Genomic DNA, 22,715 nt, shown 5'->3' with positions numbered 1-22,715 from the left:
CGGTAATCTAACACCATTACATTAAGACCCCTTCCCATCCGTCTTTGCCGACCTCAATGTGTATCTCAATTATTGATAGTTCGATCATTCTGGATCAATCATGTCCAACCCTACTTTCCAAAACCAGTCATCAAATCTGTTCACGTTATTTCGTCAAACCAAACGCATACAGCTTACGTAAAATCTGTCTCACCAATGAGTTAAATGGGGGTTTTGACCATGAGGATATGATGTGCCACTTAGTGTGATCAACCTCTCACTTCAAATGTCCAACAAGCAGGTGCACTATTAGTATGTCCGACAGGGGAACTATTTGGGTGAATGATGTGCCTTTGATGATACAAGCATTTAACCTGGCACACAATCAACGCATGTCATGTTAAATATATTTGGTTATCAGGTCAAATTGTCCTTTGTGAACCATGTAGGTAGGATAACAAACAATGGCAGCCACTTCGAGCCGAAATTAAAATTTGTGTTATCAAATCAACTTCAAATTTACACCATGTGAATGAATTGATAAAAACTTGATCAAACTTTTGCCAAAATCTATGCATGCATCATGACAGGCCTATCCCATAACATATGCGTAATATACTATTTATATTAAATTATACTTAGTTGTTGATTGCGTATATGCAAAAACATTACATTATGTCGTACTTCAACAAAATTAGTCAGTGGCGTTATGTTTCGACCCTTATAGAAGAGTCTTTTTCGAAGTCTTTCTTTTTTAGCCTTTGAGAAAGATTCTGCTATTATATAGGTCGAAACGTCAGGCAAAACAGTTATCCACACAAAAATTAATAATTTATTCCTTACTTGGAACGCTTACAGCGTACAGACTGCCATGTGCATAATACATTTTGTTTTCAACTTAAGCAATATTAATAACCAAACAAAAAAACAAAAAACAAACAAACAAACAACAAACAAACAAGCAATCATGTTTTAGATTCAGAATTGAAATTATAAAAAATAAACTCATGTGGGAAAACAAATTTGACTGTATTCTAGGGCCGATATCTTTCACCAAATAGCAAACATGTGGACGTCTTTAAACTGATAAATATCAAACTTAAGGGCCCCTTACTCTACTCATTACTCTCCCTTATCGTAATACTGACCCAGGGCCAAACAATATAGTTTATAATATACAATTCAAATGAAATATGTGTTGATTACTATTTTATATCCATATATTGTTTACTATTTTAAAGTACAGACAATTATATTATTTTCATTTCATTTTTTACATAGCACTTATTTTGTTTTTACCTGGTTAAAAACACATTTGTATATATTTAAATACTTTATACAACGCAGTTACATGAGAGAAAACGCTTTAACGAGAAAGTTAGTAAAGCTTTGGGGTTTCTATTTTAAATACTCTAAAATGTACCCGCCCCATACAAAATGTCCTCCCGTGTCATAGATGTGAACAAAGATTAAAGACTCAAAGCAAAGCCACCAAAAATTGAACGTGACAACAACAAGCGAGCAACCAACAAAAGACATTTGGTTGTGGACCATTCATTGATGAATCCTTTCTCAATTCCAGAATCTGATGGCTCTATATGATGGCGTATAATAGCGGCTGCTGAAAGGTCGTACATGGGGCCTATATAGAGGCTGCATAGAGGCCCATATAGACAGAAATCCGTGAAAAGCAGAACCAATGAAAAAGGTCTCTGATTGGCACATTTTTCTCCTCCGTGGTATTTTGATGAAAAGACCGAACTCCGTGTGAATCAACCCATTATGTTCAAGTAACCGTACCGGGGACCGTGGGGAAATTCACCGGTGTTGCTTTCGTTTCATTTGGTAATGCCAACGGTTGTCCGGAACTCTACTGGCATGAAATGAGAGTTCAAAGCGATTGCCGTGAGACAGAACGATCCACAGGGGGATAAATAAAACGAAGAAACTATTCTGTTTAAAAAAAGGATGACAAAAGGAAGGAGACAAGAATTGTCTCCCTTGGTGAGAAATCCAAGTGCGTGTAAATCAAAGCTATATGCAAAGGGCTTTTTCATCTTAAGGTCACATTGTCGTGTTCCTGTGCATGTAGTAGCGGTCACGAACACTTTATATAGTTCCATAACAGTGGGACCAGATTATTTCCACTCCATTCTCAATTTAGTCTCCTCGTTGAGTTTTAAAGACAGAACATGCAGTAATGGAGAGAGAAGGAGAGTTACTCTAAACCACCTGAAGATTCGGGAATGAATTTGAATCTTCACGCTGCAGTTTGGCACGACTATAAAAATACACACCATGCCGCAGCCATTTTTGGTATCTTTCGAACTGTCCAAAATAAGCCATATACAACCTGTCTCGTTCTCAAGAAAGAACAGAGTGAAGCGAAACAGGTCAACGACTGAGATATCGGGAAAAATGACTTCAGAAAACAGAAACGAATCCGTAATAAAAATGGACTGGATTGATCAGAATTTGTTCAGAAGATCCACCAACCGATCTGAGTCCAGACGTTCTTGTAATTGACATTCCCTTTCAATTATACGGAATGACCGAAGACATTCGTCTATTAGGTGCATCACATGGATAATATCTTTTTACTGGGTCCTCTGAGAATTTTGTTTTCCAAATGAAAAGGGCTTTACGTTTATTACCACTCCAATGTATTTCCTGTAAGATTTGAAACGAACATGACATGTTCGAACAATCTGTTATTCCAAATTATGCTTGGACAAATTGGCAAACCAGTAGCTGCCGAGTGAATGTTAATTACCCGTCCAAGCATTGGAACTCAACGCCAAAGGTGTACTTTTTCCTGCGCAGTTAGGGAATCTTCACCATTATTCGTTGCTCTCAGATAGTTGAGTAATATCTCTGTAGAAGGTCCTTTGAGTATACTGTTTTCCGTGAAAAAGGCCTACGTTTATTACCCGTAAGGTTTGTAATGAAAATGACATTTTCGTACAGTCTGCTAATTTCAATTTGTCAAGAGAGATCAAACTCAAACATAAGGTACATCATTCTGTTAGTCCCAATTGTGTTGTCATGGGAGAACGCACGCAAGTATTCAGACAATCACAAGGAACATTGAATGCTCGGACAAACTGTCAAACCAATTGCCGGGGAAATGTTCATGTTCAAGCATTTGACTCCTCGCCAAAAGTGTCTGTTTTCCTATAGAGCTAGGGGTCCTAGCTCTATGGTTTTCCTAATGAGTTAGCCTTTCGAACTCTCTTTTTGTTGTGTGTATATCCCAGGCCGCAATGTTTTTCTGCATTACAAAATTGCAACTGTTGTAGTGGCATTTTCGTCTTCTTCTAAATCGATTCCAAAAAGGGAACCCTTAAACAAAAATTCAGGAACATTTTTTGAGGATGGCAATTCTATAGTGAAGAAAAAAATGCTCACAGGCAAGGTGAGTGGTCGGCTTATCTCTCGTTGCAAATCTTCCATGGCGTGCGCTGGGCATGTGCGAGCAAGTCACACTGCCGTGTCAACGTCCTCTACGGCTGATTGCCATCGGGTGTATCACAAAGACGCGTGGTATCTCCGTTTTGGGTTGTCAACGTGCAAGCTCACCTTGTGTGAATTTCTGTTTATATAAAGGCAGAAGTGTTGTAGACCCAAGAGAGAAGACAATCATAATGGAGTTCCCTTGAACACAGCTGAACAAAAATTATGGTTGTCGAATTGGAGTCAAACTCGCAAAGGAAGAAAGTCTCCAGTCACGTTTTTCTATTTCACTCTATCATGCGATGTATGTTGACAAGCAATATTCCCATTGTATTTAGATCATTTCTCCACATGTTAACACAATTATTACAATTTACCAATATATATGCAAACAATTGTGTTTGATTACCAATTTGTGCATTGCGTTTATAACGGGATTTGCAGGTCCAATTTTATATCATACGAAGCTTGTTTTCACACTAAAAGTTGCATTTTGGCCTTGTTTGGATCACCATTTACGCAAAGTAACTTTACACGGTGAGTTTATAGAGTCGGTGAAAACAGAACAGAACCCAACAGAAAGCCACGGCTATCTTTGGTATTATACGGCAAAACAACATAGAGGATGGCTTAACACGTAAGGGAAGCGTCCCAAAGTCCCACTGGGATCTGGCTGGGGATTTCCAAAACACTAACGCAAACTGCCTCGCCGATGACCGGGTGGACTTCATGCGAGTGGACAGAACGTGTCATCGTGAGACTGTACTCACAAATAAGCCGTGTTTTATAGCACTGTGATGGATCGATTACATCCAAACACCATATCTTGTCCTAACGTCACGATCTCAGTTAGTGATACGTAACCAATGTTTACAGCTCTTGGCTGATGGTGGCGACTATCTTGCTGATCAATCATAACCATATACAGTAGTAAGATGACAAAGTGCGTTATAGGGTAGCCCCAACGACATCCAAATCCGCACGCATGCTTAATCACTAGGGACATCCATGTAGACTGGTCCCCTGTCCTTATAACGCAAGGAGGACATGACTGTGTTGGCTTTATATGTATACACATGTATATACGTCAAGTTTAACCGAGAATCTACAGAACCACCAACGCCATGTGGAGTGATGTGAGGTCAAAGGTAATTTTGTAAGTGATCTCACAAGCAGATCTCTGGTGCAATTCACGAAGTGTGACGTTAGGTGCAAGGTAAACTCCATGCCACAAAACATATTTTGCGAAAAGATACTGGTCAGTGTCATTGTCTTCACCAATAGGTTCCAAAGTTACAGTGTGTTGTCATCGGTGGTTCTTTCACGTCAAGTGTGGGTTAAAAACAACCGTCACGGCACCCCAGCCACAAAGGTACATGGAGGGGCAAAAAGTATATAGATACATTCTGTACAGCTCTTCGGTTTTTATATTTACAAAGTTTTGTTTGATTTGAATTATATTTTGGCTTCACTCGATCGTTCCCGTTCGTCCTGAACCACCGTGCTGTACTCTCCACCAATCATGACGCTTCTTGTCCGCTCCTCGCTCGGGCCGTTCCTGGTGCCCTGTCGACCGTTGATGTTCGACATCACTCGGGTCCCGACCTCTTCAGGCGCGTAACCATAGATGATTCTCAAAACCTTCAGAGGGTATCAAGATTAGGGTAGTTAGTGTGATGTAACCCTTCTCGAAGCATGCAACCTTGATGAAGACATTTACGAGATATGCTAAGCAGAACATGGACATGCAGCACACATCTATACGTCTACATCTATTCAGCTACTTGCCAAAGCCTGTTCAGCATGTAGAAAAGGGTGCGGCTGTCGGAGGTGGACGGTGGAAACATGAGCATGCAACATGCAATGGAAGGAAAACAATGACTTAAAGGGGTACCGTCAGTCTGCTTGTGGCTGGACATAACATGAACTTTAACCCAGTTACTACACGCGCGTGTGTGTTAACCGTCATAGTTATCGCTACGCGTGTGCAGCAACTGGGTGAACGTTCAAGATTCAATGTTTGGCCAAAGACTCGCTGTGATCACGGCGACAGTGGCCCTTTCTTAACCAAGACCAATAATTTCATTAAAAAAACGAGTTATCAAACTTGTTGGTGCTTACAAAAACTAAGCAAAAACGGAAAGCACAGATAGAGCTTACAACAACAGTCCGTACACTAGACAGTTGCTTCACAAACTGAGAGCATTGCAGACATTTGCACTAGTTTTTAATTAACTAAAGTTTTTTAATTTAACTATCATCAGAGTACGATAGCTTTGCCATAAAATGTCCTTGCAAAGATCAACGCAGTCAAGCGTGACTCCAAACTAGACAGTAAGCACGAAGAGCCACATGCGACTTTAACAGTTACAGACTCATAAATACATCAATTTTTTAACATTGTTCATTCGTGCAAGCCATTAATTAACCAATACATCTTTAGATAAGTGTACACTCATGCATGACATGACAATTAGCCAGTAGGTCGTTAAACACTAAACGAGAAAGGACACGAGCTGATGAGACCATCAATGTTTATTACATAGCAACGCCGGTGTCGCATGCAACTATGTCCTCTATGCAATACTATCAGGAGGACATTATTGCATATGCAATAATGTTCGCCGGACGGTTTTGCATATGCAATCGTGTCCGCCCGGACGCTGCTGCATAATGCAATTGTGTCCGCCCGGACACATTTGCATATGCAGTTGTGTCCGCCCCCATGTAAAACCGTCCTTGCAGAAAATTAAACGCCCTTGGTCGATGAAACATGTTCGCCATTATTTTTTTCAAACTAACTGCATGTCATGAATGTCATGGGAAATGTTCGGCCGTTGGGTATTCTCTGCAATCATAAAATACGTTAATATTCATGCTGCATATGCATAGGTTCAGTGCATGCACGCTCGCTTACGCGCACACATACATGTATATGTACAGTCATGTACATGTCCACCGGACGGTTTTTGCATAGCCCCGGACACGATTGCATATGCAAAAGTGTCCGGAGCGGACAGTATTGCATGGCGGACGAAACTACATCTGACACCGGTAATATCAAATATCATAACCACGCAGCCGCATAAAGCAAATCACATCTCTCCTTGAGCAACAGTTTCAATGCATTTTCTTTCACAGATTTGAGTTCGAGAACCATTTGTGAGAAAAACCTGTACGACTAAAAGAAACTAATAATGCTTTCTTGTCCCATAAACTTAAAGGCACCGTATTCAAACTCCTTTGGTGATATTGTCAAGTATATCAATTGGTGTATATCCCAACATTATACATTAGTGAGTGAACTTTGCACTCAATTGGTGATGGAAGTTTGATCAAATAAAAAACACTCTTGTTGCAAAAATGTGTGTGCTTTCAGATGCCTAATAAAAGGTTCGGGCCTGAACGATTTTAATATTCGAGTGTGAAATTGCCTCTCAAAAAACTACCTAACTTCAGAGGGAGCCGTTTCTCACAACTTTGTATAACATCTACAGCTCTCCATTGCTCGTTACCAAGTAATCTTTATAAGTCAACAGTTATCTTGACGTAGTAGTGTCCAGTACCTCTAAGGACTGAAAGAGGCTTAAATTGCTGTACTGTCCCGTCAACTTAAAGTGAACCCTCGGTTGGAAACTATAAATACGCCATGAAGGTAACGTAAGTCATGCAAATGATGAGGGTTGCGGTGGAGCATGGTGAGTGTCTCACTTTATCTACAAAGATGTCAGATCAAATGACATATCATTCGTGCATTATTTACAATATAGAACGACTGACATAAAACAAACGTTACGTGCATATACTCCCCAATGCATGCAGGAGGCAAAATAAGTTTGACAATTATACATGTCTATGCAGTAAAGAGAAAAGATACATCCTCAAAAAATTTCCATGAATCTTTCATGAGAATATTGTTTGCCATTCGAAGTACAGACAGATATACAAATAATTAAAACCATGAGGAAAATTGTTTCAAATTCTTTTTTATTATTTTTAATTCACATGTTTCAGACCTTTCGATGTATGCCTAATGCGAGCAATGGTTGCCCAACTTTCTTGTAAAATTGTAATCTTAAAGCCAGAAGAAAGTCGCCTTTCTGTCCGTGATATGCACAGGTACTGATATCTTAAAGCCAGAAGAAAGTCACCTTTCTGCCCGTGATATGCACAGGTACTGATATCCAGAATTACGGTCAAGTAATCATATAAAGGCTGTTCCAACAATGATGACATAGTAACTACATACAACATGACAACGAGGACGGAAAATCTGGTGAAAAATGGTGGGATATTTAAAATGACAAACTGAGGACGCTAGCCAGTCACTGAAAAAAAAACCACGGTAAACCCTGCACACTAAATCACAAACTACTCAAGCGTATCTACACTATTTTTTGGGGTGTACATGCAGCAAAACCATCAAGTATATGAAGCCTCACCTTCGGTAGGAATAGTAGACATAACGTGAGAGTCGTACAAAAGATGATAAGACCGCCAACGATGGCGTATGTATAGCCACTGTTATCGGCTAGGAGATACGAGAGAGGCACCCCCAAGGCGCTGAATATGACCACGTTATAGATGGACAGACCTATGTATTTACTGTCATTCAGAGCTGGAATGTTCACATTTCTGAACGTGTGATGGCGGGATGTGAATGAGAGAATAGAAGGTGTAGAGCAAAATACAGTTAGTTGGATTGTTAGATTAAACTCGACATAGGTTTGTTTCATCAAATTAGGTCCGAGGGCGGTGTTTGATACCGGTAAAGCTTTACGGATGAAGTCTCTAAAGAGAAAAATTACAAGATGGAAACAAGATGCGCCTTTTAGATTTATAAATCACTGTGTATCATTTTTAATTAAAAAATATCAAAAACGGTCTTTACATATGCTCACTCTGCTTCGCAGCTCACTAAAAAGTAAGACAAAAACCCATTTGTCTTAGAATACGCCCGAGATAAAGCGATGTATGAAGAGAAAACCTAAGATATTGTAATCATTATCGTTCAAGAATGAGGACAGCTGTTCGCACGCCATCTAAAAATTTTGAAACAAAATGGATCGTAAAAGAACTTTTGTGATAAATTGGCTTAAACCACGTTATATAGATAAAGTTCCACACGAGAGAGCGTGGAATGATATTGTGAATTCTTCTTTTGTGTTTGGTCGTCTTAAAACAAACCTACTCGCATCATGAGGTATAATGGCCTCATTGAAAGGGTGAACTATGCACTGGCGATCGTATAGCGAGGAGTACTTTTGAGTCAATGCAACCTATTGATCGTGATCATTAGGTCTGCATTCCCGAGAACTTTTTTTTTCGTACCATAGAATTGCCATCCTTAAAAAAACCTCCTGATTTTTTAAAGAATTCCCTTTTTGGAATCAAAACATTGAAAACAGTGGCAACTTTGATGTACAGAAAAACCTGTATCCTGGATATGAGAACGGATAGAATAAAAGGTGAAAGGATAGAACAAAGGGTGAAACCTTACCTGGTCTGCCATACAATGAACGTACCAAAGACGAGCAGTAATCCTTTGTAAATATAGACCGCCCAGATGAAATACGTGGAGAGTTCCCCACCGCAATTGTGTTGTTGTAGAACCACTATAGTGTTAGGTCTATCTGGTATTTCGTCCTGTAATGTATTTATTGGTCACACTGGTTTTAAACAACATGAAATCTCTCAGACACGTAGTGTGAAAAGTAAAAAGGAATCTTTAAAAAAATATCACACACTAATGTGTTGGGTCTTCCTACTAGGCCATTGATACATTCATCTATTCATGTATTAATTTTTGGTTCACATTTTGTTTAAAACAGCCTCAAATTCTTAGTCGTGTTAGTGTAAATGGATGCATACAAAATACATGTATACAATAAAATAAAAGCAAGCATGGAGAGTGCTAAGCGCGTACACATTTGGTTAGTGCTAGACTGTGGGTTACCAACGGAGATTACACAGTGATGTGTGGGTTTGAGACTGGTTCCATGCTGATTAATGCTTAGCAAATCTAGACGCCTGTGAGCAGGCCTTAACATACAAGACATCACTTTGTCATAAAATAAAAAACAAATAATGAATGTTTTTCATTCGTGCAATGGTGCGAATATGTTCATTCGTTGAAAGCTGGAATGTTCCATTCAACTCGGCTCCGCCTCGTTGAATAGAACATTCCATCTTTCAACTCATGAACATATTCGCACCATTGCACTCATAAACATTCATTATGTGTATAATATTCTGGTGTCATGATAACAATTCACTCAGTCTACACTATATATTTATTTATGTATAACACAATTTTCGTATGGTGTTTTGTTGTTTTTGTGCAGTATGTTTTTGCAAGGTAAAGTATCTGAACCTTCTACTTTGTCACACCCCTCTTGCCGCTCTATTCATTTTTCCTTCGTAATATATTCATATCCACAGTGGAGCGTTTTGGTTGACACACGCCATGTTTAATGGGACCATGTAAACTTTAGTTTTCGTTAACCTTTTGTTTTTTTCCAATCAAAAACAAATTTAGATTTTTGTTTCTTAGAAGTTAAGTTATTTTTGTTGCACATTTGCTTTTCACTCGGTGTTATGTCTTGCGTTTATCTTGTTTTGCCCTGCACTCTACCATGGCCAACTTTGTGGTTGGCCATGATAAATGACCTGGGCTTAAGTGTGCTTTCTTTAACCTCTGCCTATTGATATTTTGTATGATATTGATTTGCTCAATAAAGATTGATTTACCACCTCTGTAGCTATTTCCTTTTAAAGGGAAGGTACACGTTTGGTAGTTACTCAAAACAAAATTTTACTAAAAAACTGACTTGGTAACGAGCATTGGAGAGCTGTTGATAGTATACAACATTGTGTGGAACGATTCCCTCTGAAGTAACGTAGTTTTTGAGAAAGAGATAATTTCTCACTAAAATAATAAAAGACTTCTAGCCAGAAGTCTTTTATTCCTATCTGAAAGCACACAAATTCGTCCAACACGGGTGTTTTTTTCTTTCATCATTTTTTCGCAACTTCGATGACCGATTGAGCCCAAATTTTCACAGGTTTGTTGTTTTGTGCATATGATGGGAAACACCAAGTGAGAAGACTGGTCTTTGACAATTACCAGAGGTGTACCTTCCCTTGAGGTCTTTTTTTTCATTAGCGACTTACCTTTTTGCTAAGCACCCTGATTCGCACAGTCACATTGTCTAGTATCTGCCATAGTGTCAATATTGCGATGTCTATTAAGAGAAGGATGCCTACCATAACGAAGAGACGGTAATCCTTGATTACCTGATACAAAGAATAACAAATAATGCTCTTACTATAACTTTATACCTTCATAGTCTCTCTCTCTTTCTTCCTCAATGTCATAGAGCTGCTTAAGCAGAAAACAAAATACCCAACAATTTTCTACTTACGAAAACTAAACAGGATACCAGTTAAAGATGGTCTAGTTACACAAAATTCTGGCTGGTAACCTTATTCTGGTAAGCATAACTTTTCTAAGAGAAGTTCTCAACAAGTTCTCTTCACAATTATCATCCATACACCAACGTCAGTTATACAAGTCTGTGAACGTTAATGTTTTGAGTATATAACCTGGGTCCAATTTCATAGCGCTGCTTAACGGTAAGCACATTTGCGTGCTTACTGTAGCAGGAACATTTGCTTAAGCCTTAGTGTATTTCACAGGTTAGCAGAAAAAATTGGCGGCCATATTGCGTGTTTACCGTGGATTTGCATTGTGACGTCATTTATTTTCGTGCGGTAAGCACCGGAAGGTTAGCATGCCCTTTCGTGTGCTTACGGTTAGCAGCGCTATGAAATAGAAATTGCAAAGTAAGCACAAAATCGGCCGCTATGAAATTGGGCCCAGTTGGAAGCTTGCAGTTTATTACCATTTTATATGTGTTTATTTTAATAATAGGTTGAACTGCTGTTTAACAACGCTGTATATCTATGACTACTACAGGCATTTTTTACACCCTGGCACTGATGTGTGATAAGCGCTGCAGTTCAAGACTCCAGGGGATACACAAGCATACTATTTGTGAGAGATTCAATTGCACTAAAAATATAAATAAATAATTCATTATTATTTCAAAGATGTCACTTGCTTTTTTAGCTGCTGTCCAAATGATGAATTCGTTGGATTCTGTCTGGATTGCAGTGGTACTTATACCGGAATAAAATGTCTAAAGAATTAAATATTTAGACGCATGTCAGCTCAAAACTCACCCGTTTTTGTAATTTCTTGTTTGTGAATATGCTGTAGACTCGCCACGTCTTTGAGAACATAGCCCCGAAGGAGAGGGTGAAACTCACGCCAAACAACCACGCCCGGAACTGCAAAGATAAAAATGGGTAAAAAGTCTTATTAAGCGATAACAAATGAGAACTTAAAAAAAAAAATTAAAAAATGCAGTGTCGACTTTAAAGTGAACACTCCCGTTTAAACCATTGGTACCAACCTGGATGCTAAAAGCAAAATAGAGAAACAAACAGTACATTAGTTAGGCTACTATTTGGGATGAACTACACTATAAAGAAACCCAGTTCAGAAGACCCGGTTTCGGGTACTGGGACCTGGCCCATCAGGTTGATCCGAAAAGTTATAGGTATATCAAAATTACACTTTAACCCGGATTCTGTTTCGGTATACTTCGAAACTGGACATTTACATTGGACATTCTCATAGGTTTGTACACTAATGCCCATGCAATCTCCAAATGAAAAGTAGACTTTCACATTTACCAGTAATGTCTAATTTTAAAGTAGCAAGGCAGACACTCGCTGCACAAACCCTAGTGGAAATGTCCAATGTCAAACTAAGTTTAGTCTGTTATATTTTATACATCATTTGAGAGACTTGTAGTCTTTCCCCACTTTCAAGAGGACTCTATCTATTGAGTTCATCACGCAGGATTAACCGTCTTGAAATACAAAATGAAAGCTTGATCCATCATCATCGTATCTCATGCAGAAATATTGTATGGGTCATAGTGATATTAAAATCCATAAAATATGAAGGTGATTTTTTAAGTGAGGTCGAATTTAATTAACAACTTCAATGGATAAAATAAGCGGCAACCGACCCTTGGGATGTCTCTTAGGTCGAGTGTTGACAGGTTAAAATTGCAAATGAGTAAACCGTGAAATTTAAGGTGAGCTATTGATGCTTCAGTTGTTGCCGACGACAGATGTAATACGCTCCCTGGTGGGATCTGTAAAATCAGTCTATAAACCTTGTTCCCTTCATTCTACCTCAAATAGCACACCTATCCAAAGGACGAAGACTGGATGGCCCCAACGATTATCAAAAGGCCACTGAGAGCTTCTGCTATTTTCAGATTTGTTGAAAGATGCACCTGCTGAGTAATTCTTTTCCGTTTTGAAAAGATTATTTCATGGGGTGCTGAAAATCATCGTGTTAACAGGCGAGGTGAAGGACCTGTGTCGGTTTCAGAAAGATAGTCCTCACTTAGAACTATTTCTAGTACTCTTTACGAGTTACTAAAAACTTGAGGCTACAATCCCGGCCAAAATGTTTGGGCCACCCCTGTCCTATTCCCCTGACCATAAACATTATCTCCCACGTCCCCCTGCTCAACGCAGAAGAGGGCCTTGCAACAACGAGAACCAACATTGAAAGGGGGCGGGGGCTCAACGAGATATGGCCGGGATTGTAGTCCTAAGTTGGGACGAGTAACCCATCGTCCTATAACTCGAGATGAGACTAGAACTTCTTCTAATTTCAGATTGTTGAATAATGCACCTGCTTTGATATTCTGTTCCGTTTTGCAAAGACCGTAACCTGTGCTGAGAATCATAGGGTTAACAGGCGAGCGTTGAAAGGGCCGGGAAGGCCAATGGAAAAAACAGCTACCGTTCAAAACTTTGCCTCATTAGGCGTCAGTGGGGTGCTTTTTGGCCTATTGAAGGCACCTTTTAAAGAGCGTGACGTCATGTGCAAGGGGTCTATGTACGCTCGACACAACGTTGGATTTACCGATTGGTTCCCAGTGTTTGGCACTGAATGATCCTCCTCCCTTTTTATTTGTGTTTTACGTTGAGTAATTTTACTTAGGAAAGTCATCTGGGCCCAATTTCATAAAGTCTTGAAGCACAATTGTCAAGCACATACAAGTTCTTCACTTTATAACTGGAGGAAATGCCGACTAGACGTCGCCTATGTGAGATTGGCTGCGACACATGGCCCTACTACATTCAATCATCAATGGCACATCGTATCCAGTTTGATGCCCAAAATTAAATATGACTAACAGCATTATTTAGAGTGATTTGTCATATGATACCATGTACAGATTATGATACTGACGCAGGGCATGTTTCAACATCTGACAAAACTTTAGCAGTTTGCTTCTTATCGTTATTGATATCGCTGGTGTTGACCGCTGACGCGATTATGTGAGTTGGGCAAGACACGAACTAAATCCCCATCGCCGCCGTGCGTCTGATGTAGAACGTGTTTGGTATCTCCGTAGATTGTATGGTTCGTGTATAGGGAACCGGCTCAGACTAACAGTAAATCGGTGTATGGTTGCTGGTGCTTACAGGCATATACCTGCAGGTGACGTCGTCGCGTTACTAAAGAGCCAACTTCAGCAGAATGTATCCAAGATACCTTTTCCTGAAATCGTTGTTTAATACGTACATCTATGTCAGAGTTATTCTGACTCCTTAAATACGTGTATAATATGTAGCTTTGTACGTGTTTTTTTTGTATTTTTATCTTCTTTATTTTTGGAGGTTTTGTTCATATAAATAAATAAATAAATAATAATTTTGATGTTGACACCACTAATAGTCAAACCAACATGTTTCCAGTGTGTGTTTTTTACATTTTTTTTTACCGCATGAAATATGCTTTGAAAGTTATCCACGAACAAGTGGCTTTTAAGAGCGCGTGTATCTGTAGTAACATTTTGACCGCGAGTACGGTTCACGATCAGAGACCAAAATTGTATAAAATACATTTGAGCCATTTACAAAAAAATCCTTGTTATTATATATTATGATACCCTATGAATTCGTTTTGAAACAATAAATTTGTTTGCCTTAAAACATAAACGTTCTGGTCTATAGACACGGGAAAAATACGCGTCGATCGTCTTGTCAAGAGCAAACACACAGCCATAAGTCCAATACCATGGGTACAAGTAAACTGTAATTGTTTTAAGACTTTAAAAATGCAACAGATTCCCCAGGAGACTTAATAATTATTAGCAATTATCTGGCCAATGCACAATGTTCATTTTTCCATCCAGCGTCTACAAACCAGGCGTTTACCGAAGTATCAACCAAGACTGATGAAATATGAAATATAAAACGCCCACTCTCGGTCCAACCTAAAAAATGCTGAAGAAAACAGGGATGACTAATTTAATAACGACGCCACTGGTTGTTTGTGGGAGGAAATCCTCGAAAAATGGGAATGAAAGGTAGTCATGGTCCGAGATTGGGGGCTAACTGAGCATAATTCTAATCAGTTTTACCGACTACAAAGAAATGACTTAAACAGTGATTTGTTACCCCGGGCCATAGGAGACATTATGATGCCGCTAATTTATAGCATGCGTGTGTCTTATTTTCTATTTTCTTCTTCATCTTTTTGTTATGAGTTATTAACCCCCAGAGCCCAGTTATTGATACGGATTCTCCGCTATGCCCTTTTTTGACCTTCCATGTTTTCGTTTATTGGGATATTACACCCGAAGGGAGTTAGGTGGGAGTTGTGAACTATCCGTATTAGAAAAACGGGTAGAAATTTGTACTCATTTGAACCTCTTTCTAATAGTTCTTTTCTAGGAGCACAATCCCTAGACGTGATAAACATGCTTGAAGTTAATGGTATCGTTAATGTCGTTTATCTGCTAAACTTTTCATGAACATTTAATGTCATTATCTTTTTCTGCAAAATACTGTTCATGAAAGTTTAATGTAATTATCTTGTTTTGATCAGTTCTTCCATAAGGGAGCTTTGGATGCGTGAACGCAAATCTAATGGGAGGAGAAAGACCATGAAGCGAAATCATTTTAACTTATACCGGTGGCATTTTCTTTAATTAGGCCCATTACCAGATTGATGCCAATGAACTAAGTAGCTACCGATATGTCATCTGAACTGAATTTGAGACTTTTAAATGCTAAGTGACAGCAGATATAAAGAGTTAACTTCCACCGATTAGCCAGTCTGAGCTCAAACACATCTCCGAGATTATATAGCGTCTCCAAGGTATCATACACTAAACGGTACAATTTTGGAACTCACTGTCTTTTATGCATGTAGGAAATATTTCCGTTTCAGTATTCGGAAAACAGGCGAAAGAAATGCATTATGGCTTATTTGCATCATTTACATGACGTCACCATCACATCAGTGTTACTTGCGCCATGTTGGGAGTCAATGTATCTGGTTGCCATAGGCCATGGGCATACAGTGTATTGTGCACGCTTTAGGCGACGCAGGGTTAACATGTCACTGACCACCTAACACACAAACAAAATGGCAAGCGTGTCCTACGACATTGAGTGCGTTCGTTTAGCTTCCCCGGGTCGACCCCGGTGTGTGGCTTTTTCTTTTTCCAGGACGAACGTGTGCAGATAATTACCCACGTTCGTCCTGGGAAAAAAAACCGCCACACACCGGGGTCGACCCAGGGAAGCTAAACGAACGCACCCTGTATCTGCACGTGTGACGTCAGTGCAAGGGAGGGGTAAATAATAAAGATAGATATATTAAAATATCAAAACGTGAAAAGGAGTCGATTTCACAAAGATAATCCTAGCTCAGGACTATTCCTAGTATATTACAAACTTGGATTGTCAAAGTAGGGGCGAGTAATTCGTCGTAACGCGAGATAAGACTAGTAAGATCCAGCCCAGGAGAATTGTCGAAGATTGTACCACCACCATTTTGGAAATCACAATTAAACAGTCATCAAAGTTGTGTATTACCTGGCACATTATCTTAAGCTGACTATCCGACAGTAGTCTGGCATCCACACCCAGTAAGATTGCCGTCACGTATATCATGATGCAGCCAACAATGATAAGGTCGTTGAGGTTTGGACTAGACATCTTGATCAACCTAAAACAAATAAAATATACACCAAAAGTATTAATTAAACATACCTTTACTTGTATAAAAATAACAATTCATAAACACCTTAGACAGTTTCGCTATTCCTATTGGTGAAGAGCGCGTCACGTGGGTGCGTATAAACCTTTGTTTATGACCAGTAAAAAGTGTTGAAACATGGGCGTGACACGCGAGCTTGCACCTGGTCTTATAAGATAGTCTGGTTTCCTTACCAAAGATCCTTGACATCTCTTGTTAAAAATCTTAGGTCAGGTATCGCCCACGTTTAAAAATAAATCATGACTGCACCTGATCGGAAGCTATTTTTACATTCAATTGCAGCATGGAGGTAGATTGCAGCAGGTGAGTTTCTTTATTTCAACCACTAGGCTGGAGACCTACTTATAAAAAAATATAAATATAAAACATATGATTTTACACTTGTCACTCATTGGGAATGTCATCAAATTTACAATCGAAAAAAAAAAAAACCCACCAGAAATACATATTTATAAACACAAGTTTTGTTAACATGGCATCTCATCACCATAAATACATATTTATAAACTGAGTTTTGCTAACTTGGCATCCACGCATACAAACCTTGATGACACCTCAAGTAACGCGTGCCAGCGGGATTTTGATTCGCACCTTCGCCGTGACTTCGGCGCCAATTTTGTCTCTGTCAGTTTGTTCTGTAGCCGTGTCACTTAGGCATAGAACACCAGAAATCACACTCGAGGTGTCACAACAAGAATTTTGATAAGTGACATCTCCAAACAAAGGTGGTATAATATGAAGGGATGTGTGTATTTGTAAGTGTTGCTAATAAAGCAAACCCGTCTGGGTTTTGTATAATTTCCCCTCGATGGACTTCATCACGTCAAGCTGTAAATTTTAATGTATTTGGTTTAGAATTTACGACAGCTGATTATTCGAACAGTGTTGGTTCGCACAGGTGGGAGAGATGATGAAAACACCTCGTTGGCACTTAGTCTGTAACAATTTATTTTACATGACAAAATACTAAATGCAAAGTGAAATTGACAACGAAATGCTGAATGCGCTACGCTCAATAACCAACTTGTCTCGAATACCTTGGTTTAATGAGCTGTTGCAAACTGCTTACCAACCAAAATGACCCATAACCTGGTGTTTAAACCCTATAGCAGAGGATGTCTTTAAGGCTTTAAAAATAGCATTAGAAACGGCAGGCCACAATTTGTTTACAACAAGTTCAATTTCCTGCTCGAGCAGACCTTGTCACTGGCAGTAAGAGATGTCGCGGATATAATGCTTCACAACATTTTCTTGTTTCATTACAAAGTAAACCATTATAGGCCATCTATCAGATTTAATACCAGTATTTATTTCATCAGATGTTTCAAACATTGATACTGTGAATATCTTATTTCTTAAATATCGCGTTTCTTAAAAACAAAACACTTGTGTAGCTGTGAACGTTTCAAAATAAGCTTTACTGAAGATTGTCTCTCTGTTTATAATATTTATGCTGTCACGATGTTTTTGTGTTTTTAGCTGGAAAGACAAAGTTTACACCATTTTTGTGTTTGTTTTGCTTGATTAGAGATACCCGAAATCCCCTTTTCAGACGAAATGGAGCTGAGAAATCTCCAAGGAGGACTGGGACTAAACCCACAAATTAAAACAGGAGAAAAATTACCAATTCGATTCAAACGAAGTGGCAATTGAAATTCAGTGAAGTCTTATACTTTGGTGAATTTGTCTCAGTCCTTAAAAACGAAAGACTATAAAGCAAAGCAAAACAAAGGAATCTGCAGAAACCGCTTAAAGGTCAAGCTTTGCTGCCGTGTAAAAGCCTCTATAGTACGGCGAAGAGGACATGCGGGTACGAGCCTATTATGAAGTTTGCTTCTCGAATATTGAACGTGCATATACTTAGGACAGCGATCCTAGGCTTTATCGGTCATTTTCATTTCCAACCCGGGGGAGGGTCCCAGAGAGTTACAGCCGATCCATTTCCATCTGTTTAGCCAGCGGTGCCCAGCTGTACATCACCGATAGGTTTTAAGGGTCTTTGAAATTGCCTGGATCGTGATAGCTAATACCGGCAGGCCTGATGCATCGGTTAGTATAGCCTGCTAAAACTATATACAATAAACGCGTAAAAGTGTCAGAAAATAATACACCTGAAAAAAAAAAATGGAAGTACTCGAACTCTTGTATAACATCGCAAAGTGGGGAGAGATAACACGGCTTGACGTTTTTATCCCGGAGGGAAGAGTTTGTGATACAGTTCAACACCACACGGCAAACGGACTGAACACGATGGAACATTGATGTTCACTTGAATATTGAGAAGTAATGGGATCGCTTGTATAAGGTATACGCGGGAACCCAAAGGAAGTGGCTGAAATGCCCAGTGGACGCGTAGTGTTTAAATAGAGTGTGTTGCAGCGTATCGGTATCACACACTTATTAAGGATACCATGATTGTTGGTTATTAATTATATATATCATGGGATCGGAATAAAAACTTAAACATGTTTAGCATGATCGAATTAGTAAAACATGACAAGTGACATGCTATAAGAACTAACATTAACAGTCGTGTGAGTTAAGACATCAAACGGCAGAAGCACTTGTCATTTTGTGTTTTCATTATATCAAGGGAAGTTCAGGTCCGCAGTTTTATTAATTCTATAATGTTGATGGAGCTTTATTTAAGCAGCCTCACATAAAGGTGTTTGTCAAATAATCTGCCTTTGATAATTCTAATGAGCATTGTTGTTTTGTCTTTGATTTTGATATCGTCCTAAACTGAACCGAACAATTCAAGGAAGACGCACTAATTGATTTGTAGTGTCCACTATGGCCGTATCAAAATCTGCGGCTACGGCTAAGACATTTCTATGGGTGTTGCTAAGGATTACTTTTAGTTCAATAAGCCATCTTGAGGTATGTATGACACAATACTATGACACTTTTTGGTGGGTAATTTTCTCTGGTTAGGCCTAAACCCACATGAAATAGTGCACTTCTTTAGTGTCTCAAAAAGGCTAATGCATGAAGACGTGATGCTCCCATCGGTAGCCGACAAAGGGGACACACAGTATCTTACTACGAACCACAAAAAGCTACAAGACGAAATGTGATGAGATAATAAACGCCTCACTGGAACAACAGCACAGATAAGAGTCTGCATCAATGCGCCATAATCATGAGTCCTAGTTAATTATGTGCACGCCACGCAAGACAATCACTCCATCAGCCACTAACCTAATGTTCGATACATCAAATGGCTAGACTTTTTGGTATATTATTAGATTGCCGGAGTGTAGCGCCCTTCTGCAGTGCTTGGCAATTTATGCCAACAGATCAAATTATCACTGCAACATTTCTTTTATGTTCTTGATACCCGAGTTGTTTTCTTGTCAGGGAAGCGTTGTGGGTCGGCTTGGTCTGGTTTGTTCATGCTTTCATGTAGATTTGGTATTGATCGGGTAGAAATGTGCTGCAGCCATTATAGCGTTGCTGATGTATCATCATCAGAAATGGAAACCGATATTCGTCTTCTATTTTTATGGCATTTTTTTTTTCACCCTCGAGGAATCTTAATATCAAGTGCATTCATGAAATGTAAAGCCGGGAGTTGAGCATTATTCCCAAAAGTGCCGCTATTATTAACCAGATGAAAATACATTTCAAATAGGGGACTTGCAGAACGCTAGTGGCAGCAGACTTACCAGGTAAAATCTATTGTTCTCGGTAATGTGCGCATGCCCAGAACTACGTAAACAGTGACAATTTACCTGGTAAGTCTGCTGCCACCTAGTGTCCATAAGTCCCCCATTGGAGCAATTATTATCCTGCTTGGTTATTCCATCAACAACGTTTTCAGACAGAACACAATGTTTTGTTTTTTTCCTGTACCAGATAAAAGTAGTTTCTACATACATGCAACACTTTATATACAATTATTATGACAAAGTGATTCGGTTCACATGTATCGTGTGACCCCCTTAATGTAGCCTGAGACATACTAATGGTAACCCTGTCCGAAGTGAACCTTAATGTTGTACCAATCATATCCTTCAGTGTACATTAATGTAGCCCAGCCCAAAATGCAGTCTCACCACCCTTGAACCCCAGTGTAAACAAGACCTGAACATCACACCAAACCAACAGACACATTTGTATTCACAATTTTTAATATAGTAAATAAATAGCTGGTTGAATCAATTATGATAATAATAATAATTTAAGAAAGTATAGGCGGCAGACTTTAAAAACATTCTTACTACGACTATATCCACTCAATGTAGCCCTGCCCAAAATGTAGTCTCACACCCCTGAACCCAAATGTAAACAAGACCTTAACATCACATCAAACTAACAAACATATTTTTATTCACAATTTGTGTATATAGTAAATAAATAGCTGGTTGAATCAATTCTGATAATAACAACAATTTAAGAAAGTACAGGCGGCAGACTTGAAAAACATTCTTACTATGACTATACCCACTCAACTACGACTTAAGTTTAAGTCTCCAACTGAGTCAGAAAAAAAGAAAGACAGAAGAGAATCCATGGTTGAATTGTGAACAGACTCGGGGCCACTACCCTGCAAAGCTTTCCTTCTTTAAGATGCAACGCGTCTACATTACAGTGTGCCACTTACATATCCACTCAAGAAAAAGAAGAAGAACAAAAAACAACAATTTTGTACCGGACTCAGAGACGCGACGAACTCAACAGAAACAAAGATTATCGAATGGCTCTTGCCTGATATAGGCTGTTTGTTTAAACAACACCTGAGAGAAAACTCATCCGCACTGTGTTCGGTCACTGGCACTGACTGGCCCAAAGCTCGATGAATATTTGAAGAAATAATGTCTGAATTTCAAAAGAATCTTTCTGCTGTCCTTGAATATATCCATCACTGCGGTGACATGGGCTGTATAGCAGAGTTCATGTTTTAAACAATATTGCATATGAAAATAACACTGCGGTTCCGTGTAAGACGACAATATCCATGTTTAAACATCGTTGCTTTTGTTTTCTTTCTAGTGCTACATTTCTTTAATATAGATGGAAATTCTGCTACACATCGTCGTTTATTTGGATAGTCGGCAGTTCTTCCCCCCTTTTAAAAAGCTGTTAAAACACAATTAGTAGAGAATTGTTTTTAGACTTGGCAGGGTTGACGATCAATATTGGTTTCGGTTTGCAGAATACCACAGAGTGAGTAATTCCATCTTGGAATTAGGCCCTTGGAGTTAGGCCCTAACAGTTATAATGTACTTTTTGAGCAAACATCACTTGTGGAACCATTGATAGTATACGTATCATTGTGATAAGGAACCTTAAGGGGGAGGTACACGTTTGATTATATTGTCAAAGAACAGTCTTCCCACTTGGTGTTTTCCCAGCATAAGCATAGAATAACAAGCCTGTGAAAATTTGAGCTAAATTGGTCATCGAATTTGCGAGAAAATGATGAAGCAAAAAAACCTTGTCGGACGAATTTGTGTGCTTTCAAATAGGAATAAAGACTTCTGGCTAGAAGGCTTTTATTATTTAAGTGAGAAGTTACCTCTTTCTCCAAATCTATGCTACTTCAGAGGGAGCCGTTTCTCACAGTGTTTATTACTATCATCAGCTCTCCAAGGCTCGTTACCAAGTCAGTTTTTAAGTTAATGTTTGTTTTTGAGTAATTACCAAACGTGTACTTTCCCTTTAAAGGATGTTTTATGTGCTTAGGAGGTTTTGGTTCCTAATGGACATTCAGTCAGCCTTGAACCATGCAAATCGATAACTGCTACAGAGCTTTTATCTTATTAAATAACAAAAAAAAAATCCCAAGAAAAAAGAAAAGAAAAAAGGAGTTTAATGTGGTGTAAAGGCAGTGGAAACTATTGGTAATTGTCAAAGACTAGCTTTCATAGTTGGTGTATCTCAACATATGCATAAAATAACCAACCTGTGAAAATTTGAGCTCAATCGGTCATCAAAGTTGCGAGATAATAATGAAAGAAAAAAACACCCTAGTCGCACGAAGTTGTGTGCGTTTAGATGGTTGATTTCGAGACCCCAAGTTCTAAATCTGAGGTCTCGAAATCAAATTCGTTGAGAAAATGACTTCTTTCTCGAAAACTATGGCACTTCAAAGGGAGCCGTTTCTCACAAT

General features: G+C 39.0%; 1 protein-coding gene across 1 annotated transcript in view; it reads right to left on the bottom strand.

Moving 5' to 3' along the window:
- Positions 1-291: 291 nt before the first annotated feature.
- LOC117293293 (gamma-aminobutyric acid type B receptor subunit 2-like) overlaps positions 292-22,715 on the bottom strand; it is an 86,521-nt gene continuing 64,097 nt past the window's right edge. Inside the window, exons 11-16 of the mRNA XM_033775537.1 lie at positions 16,417-16,549; positions 11,677-11,784; positions 10,606-10,728; positions 8,933-9,078; positions 7,875-8,067; positions 292-5,073 (exon numbers count right to left, since the gene is read on the bottom strand). Coding sequence (XP_033631428.1) covers positions 4,888-5,073; positions 7,875-8,067; positions 8,933-9,078; positions 10,606-10,728; positions 11,677-11,784; positions 16,417-16,549 — 889 coding nt within the window. The 3' untranslated portion in view covers positions 292-4,887. The remainder of the gene's footprint in view (positions 5,074-7,874; positions 8,068-8,932; positions 9,079-10,605; positions 10,729-11,676; positions 11,785-16,416; positions 16,550-22,715) is intronic.

Source organism: Asterias rubens, chromosome 8 (genome assembly GCF_902459465.1).
Source record: "Asterias rubens chromosome 8, eAstRub1.3, whole genome shotgun sequence".
In the NCBI taxonomy this organism is placed as follows: domain Eukaryota; kingdom Metazoa; phylum Echinodermata; class Asteroidea; order Forcipulatida; family Asteriidae; genus Asterias; species Asterias rubens.
Note: the sequence above shows the minus strand (reverse complement) of the source record. Positions and strands in the feature narration are given on the sequence as shown.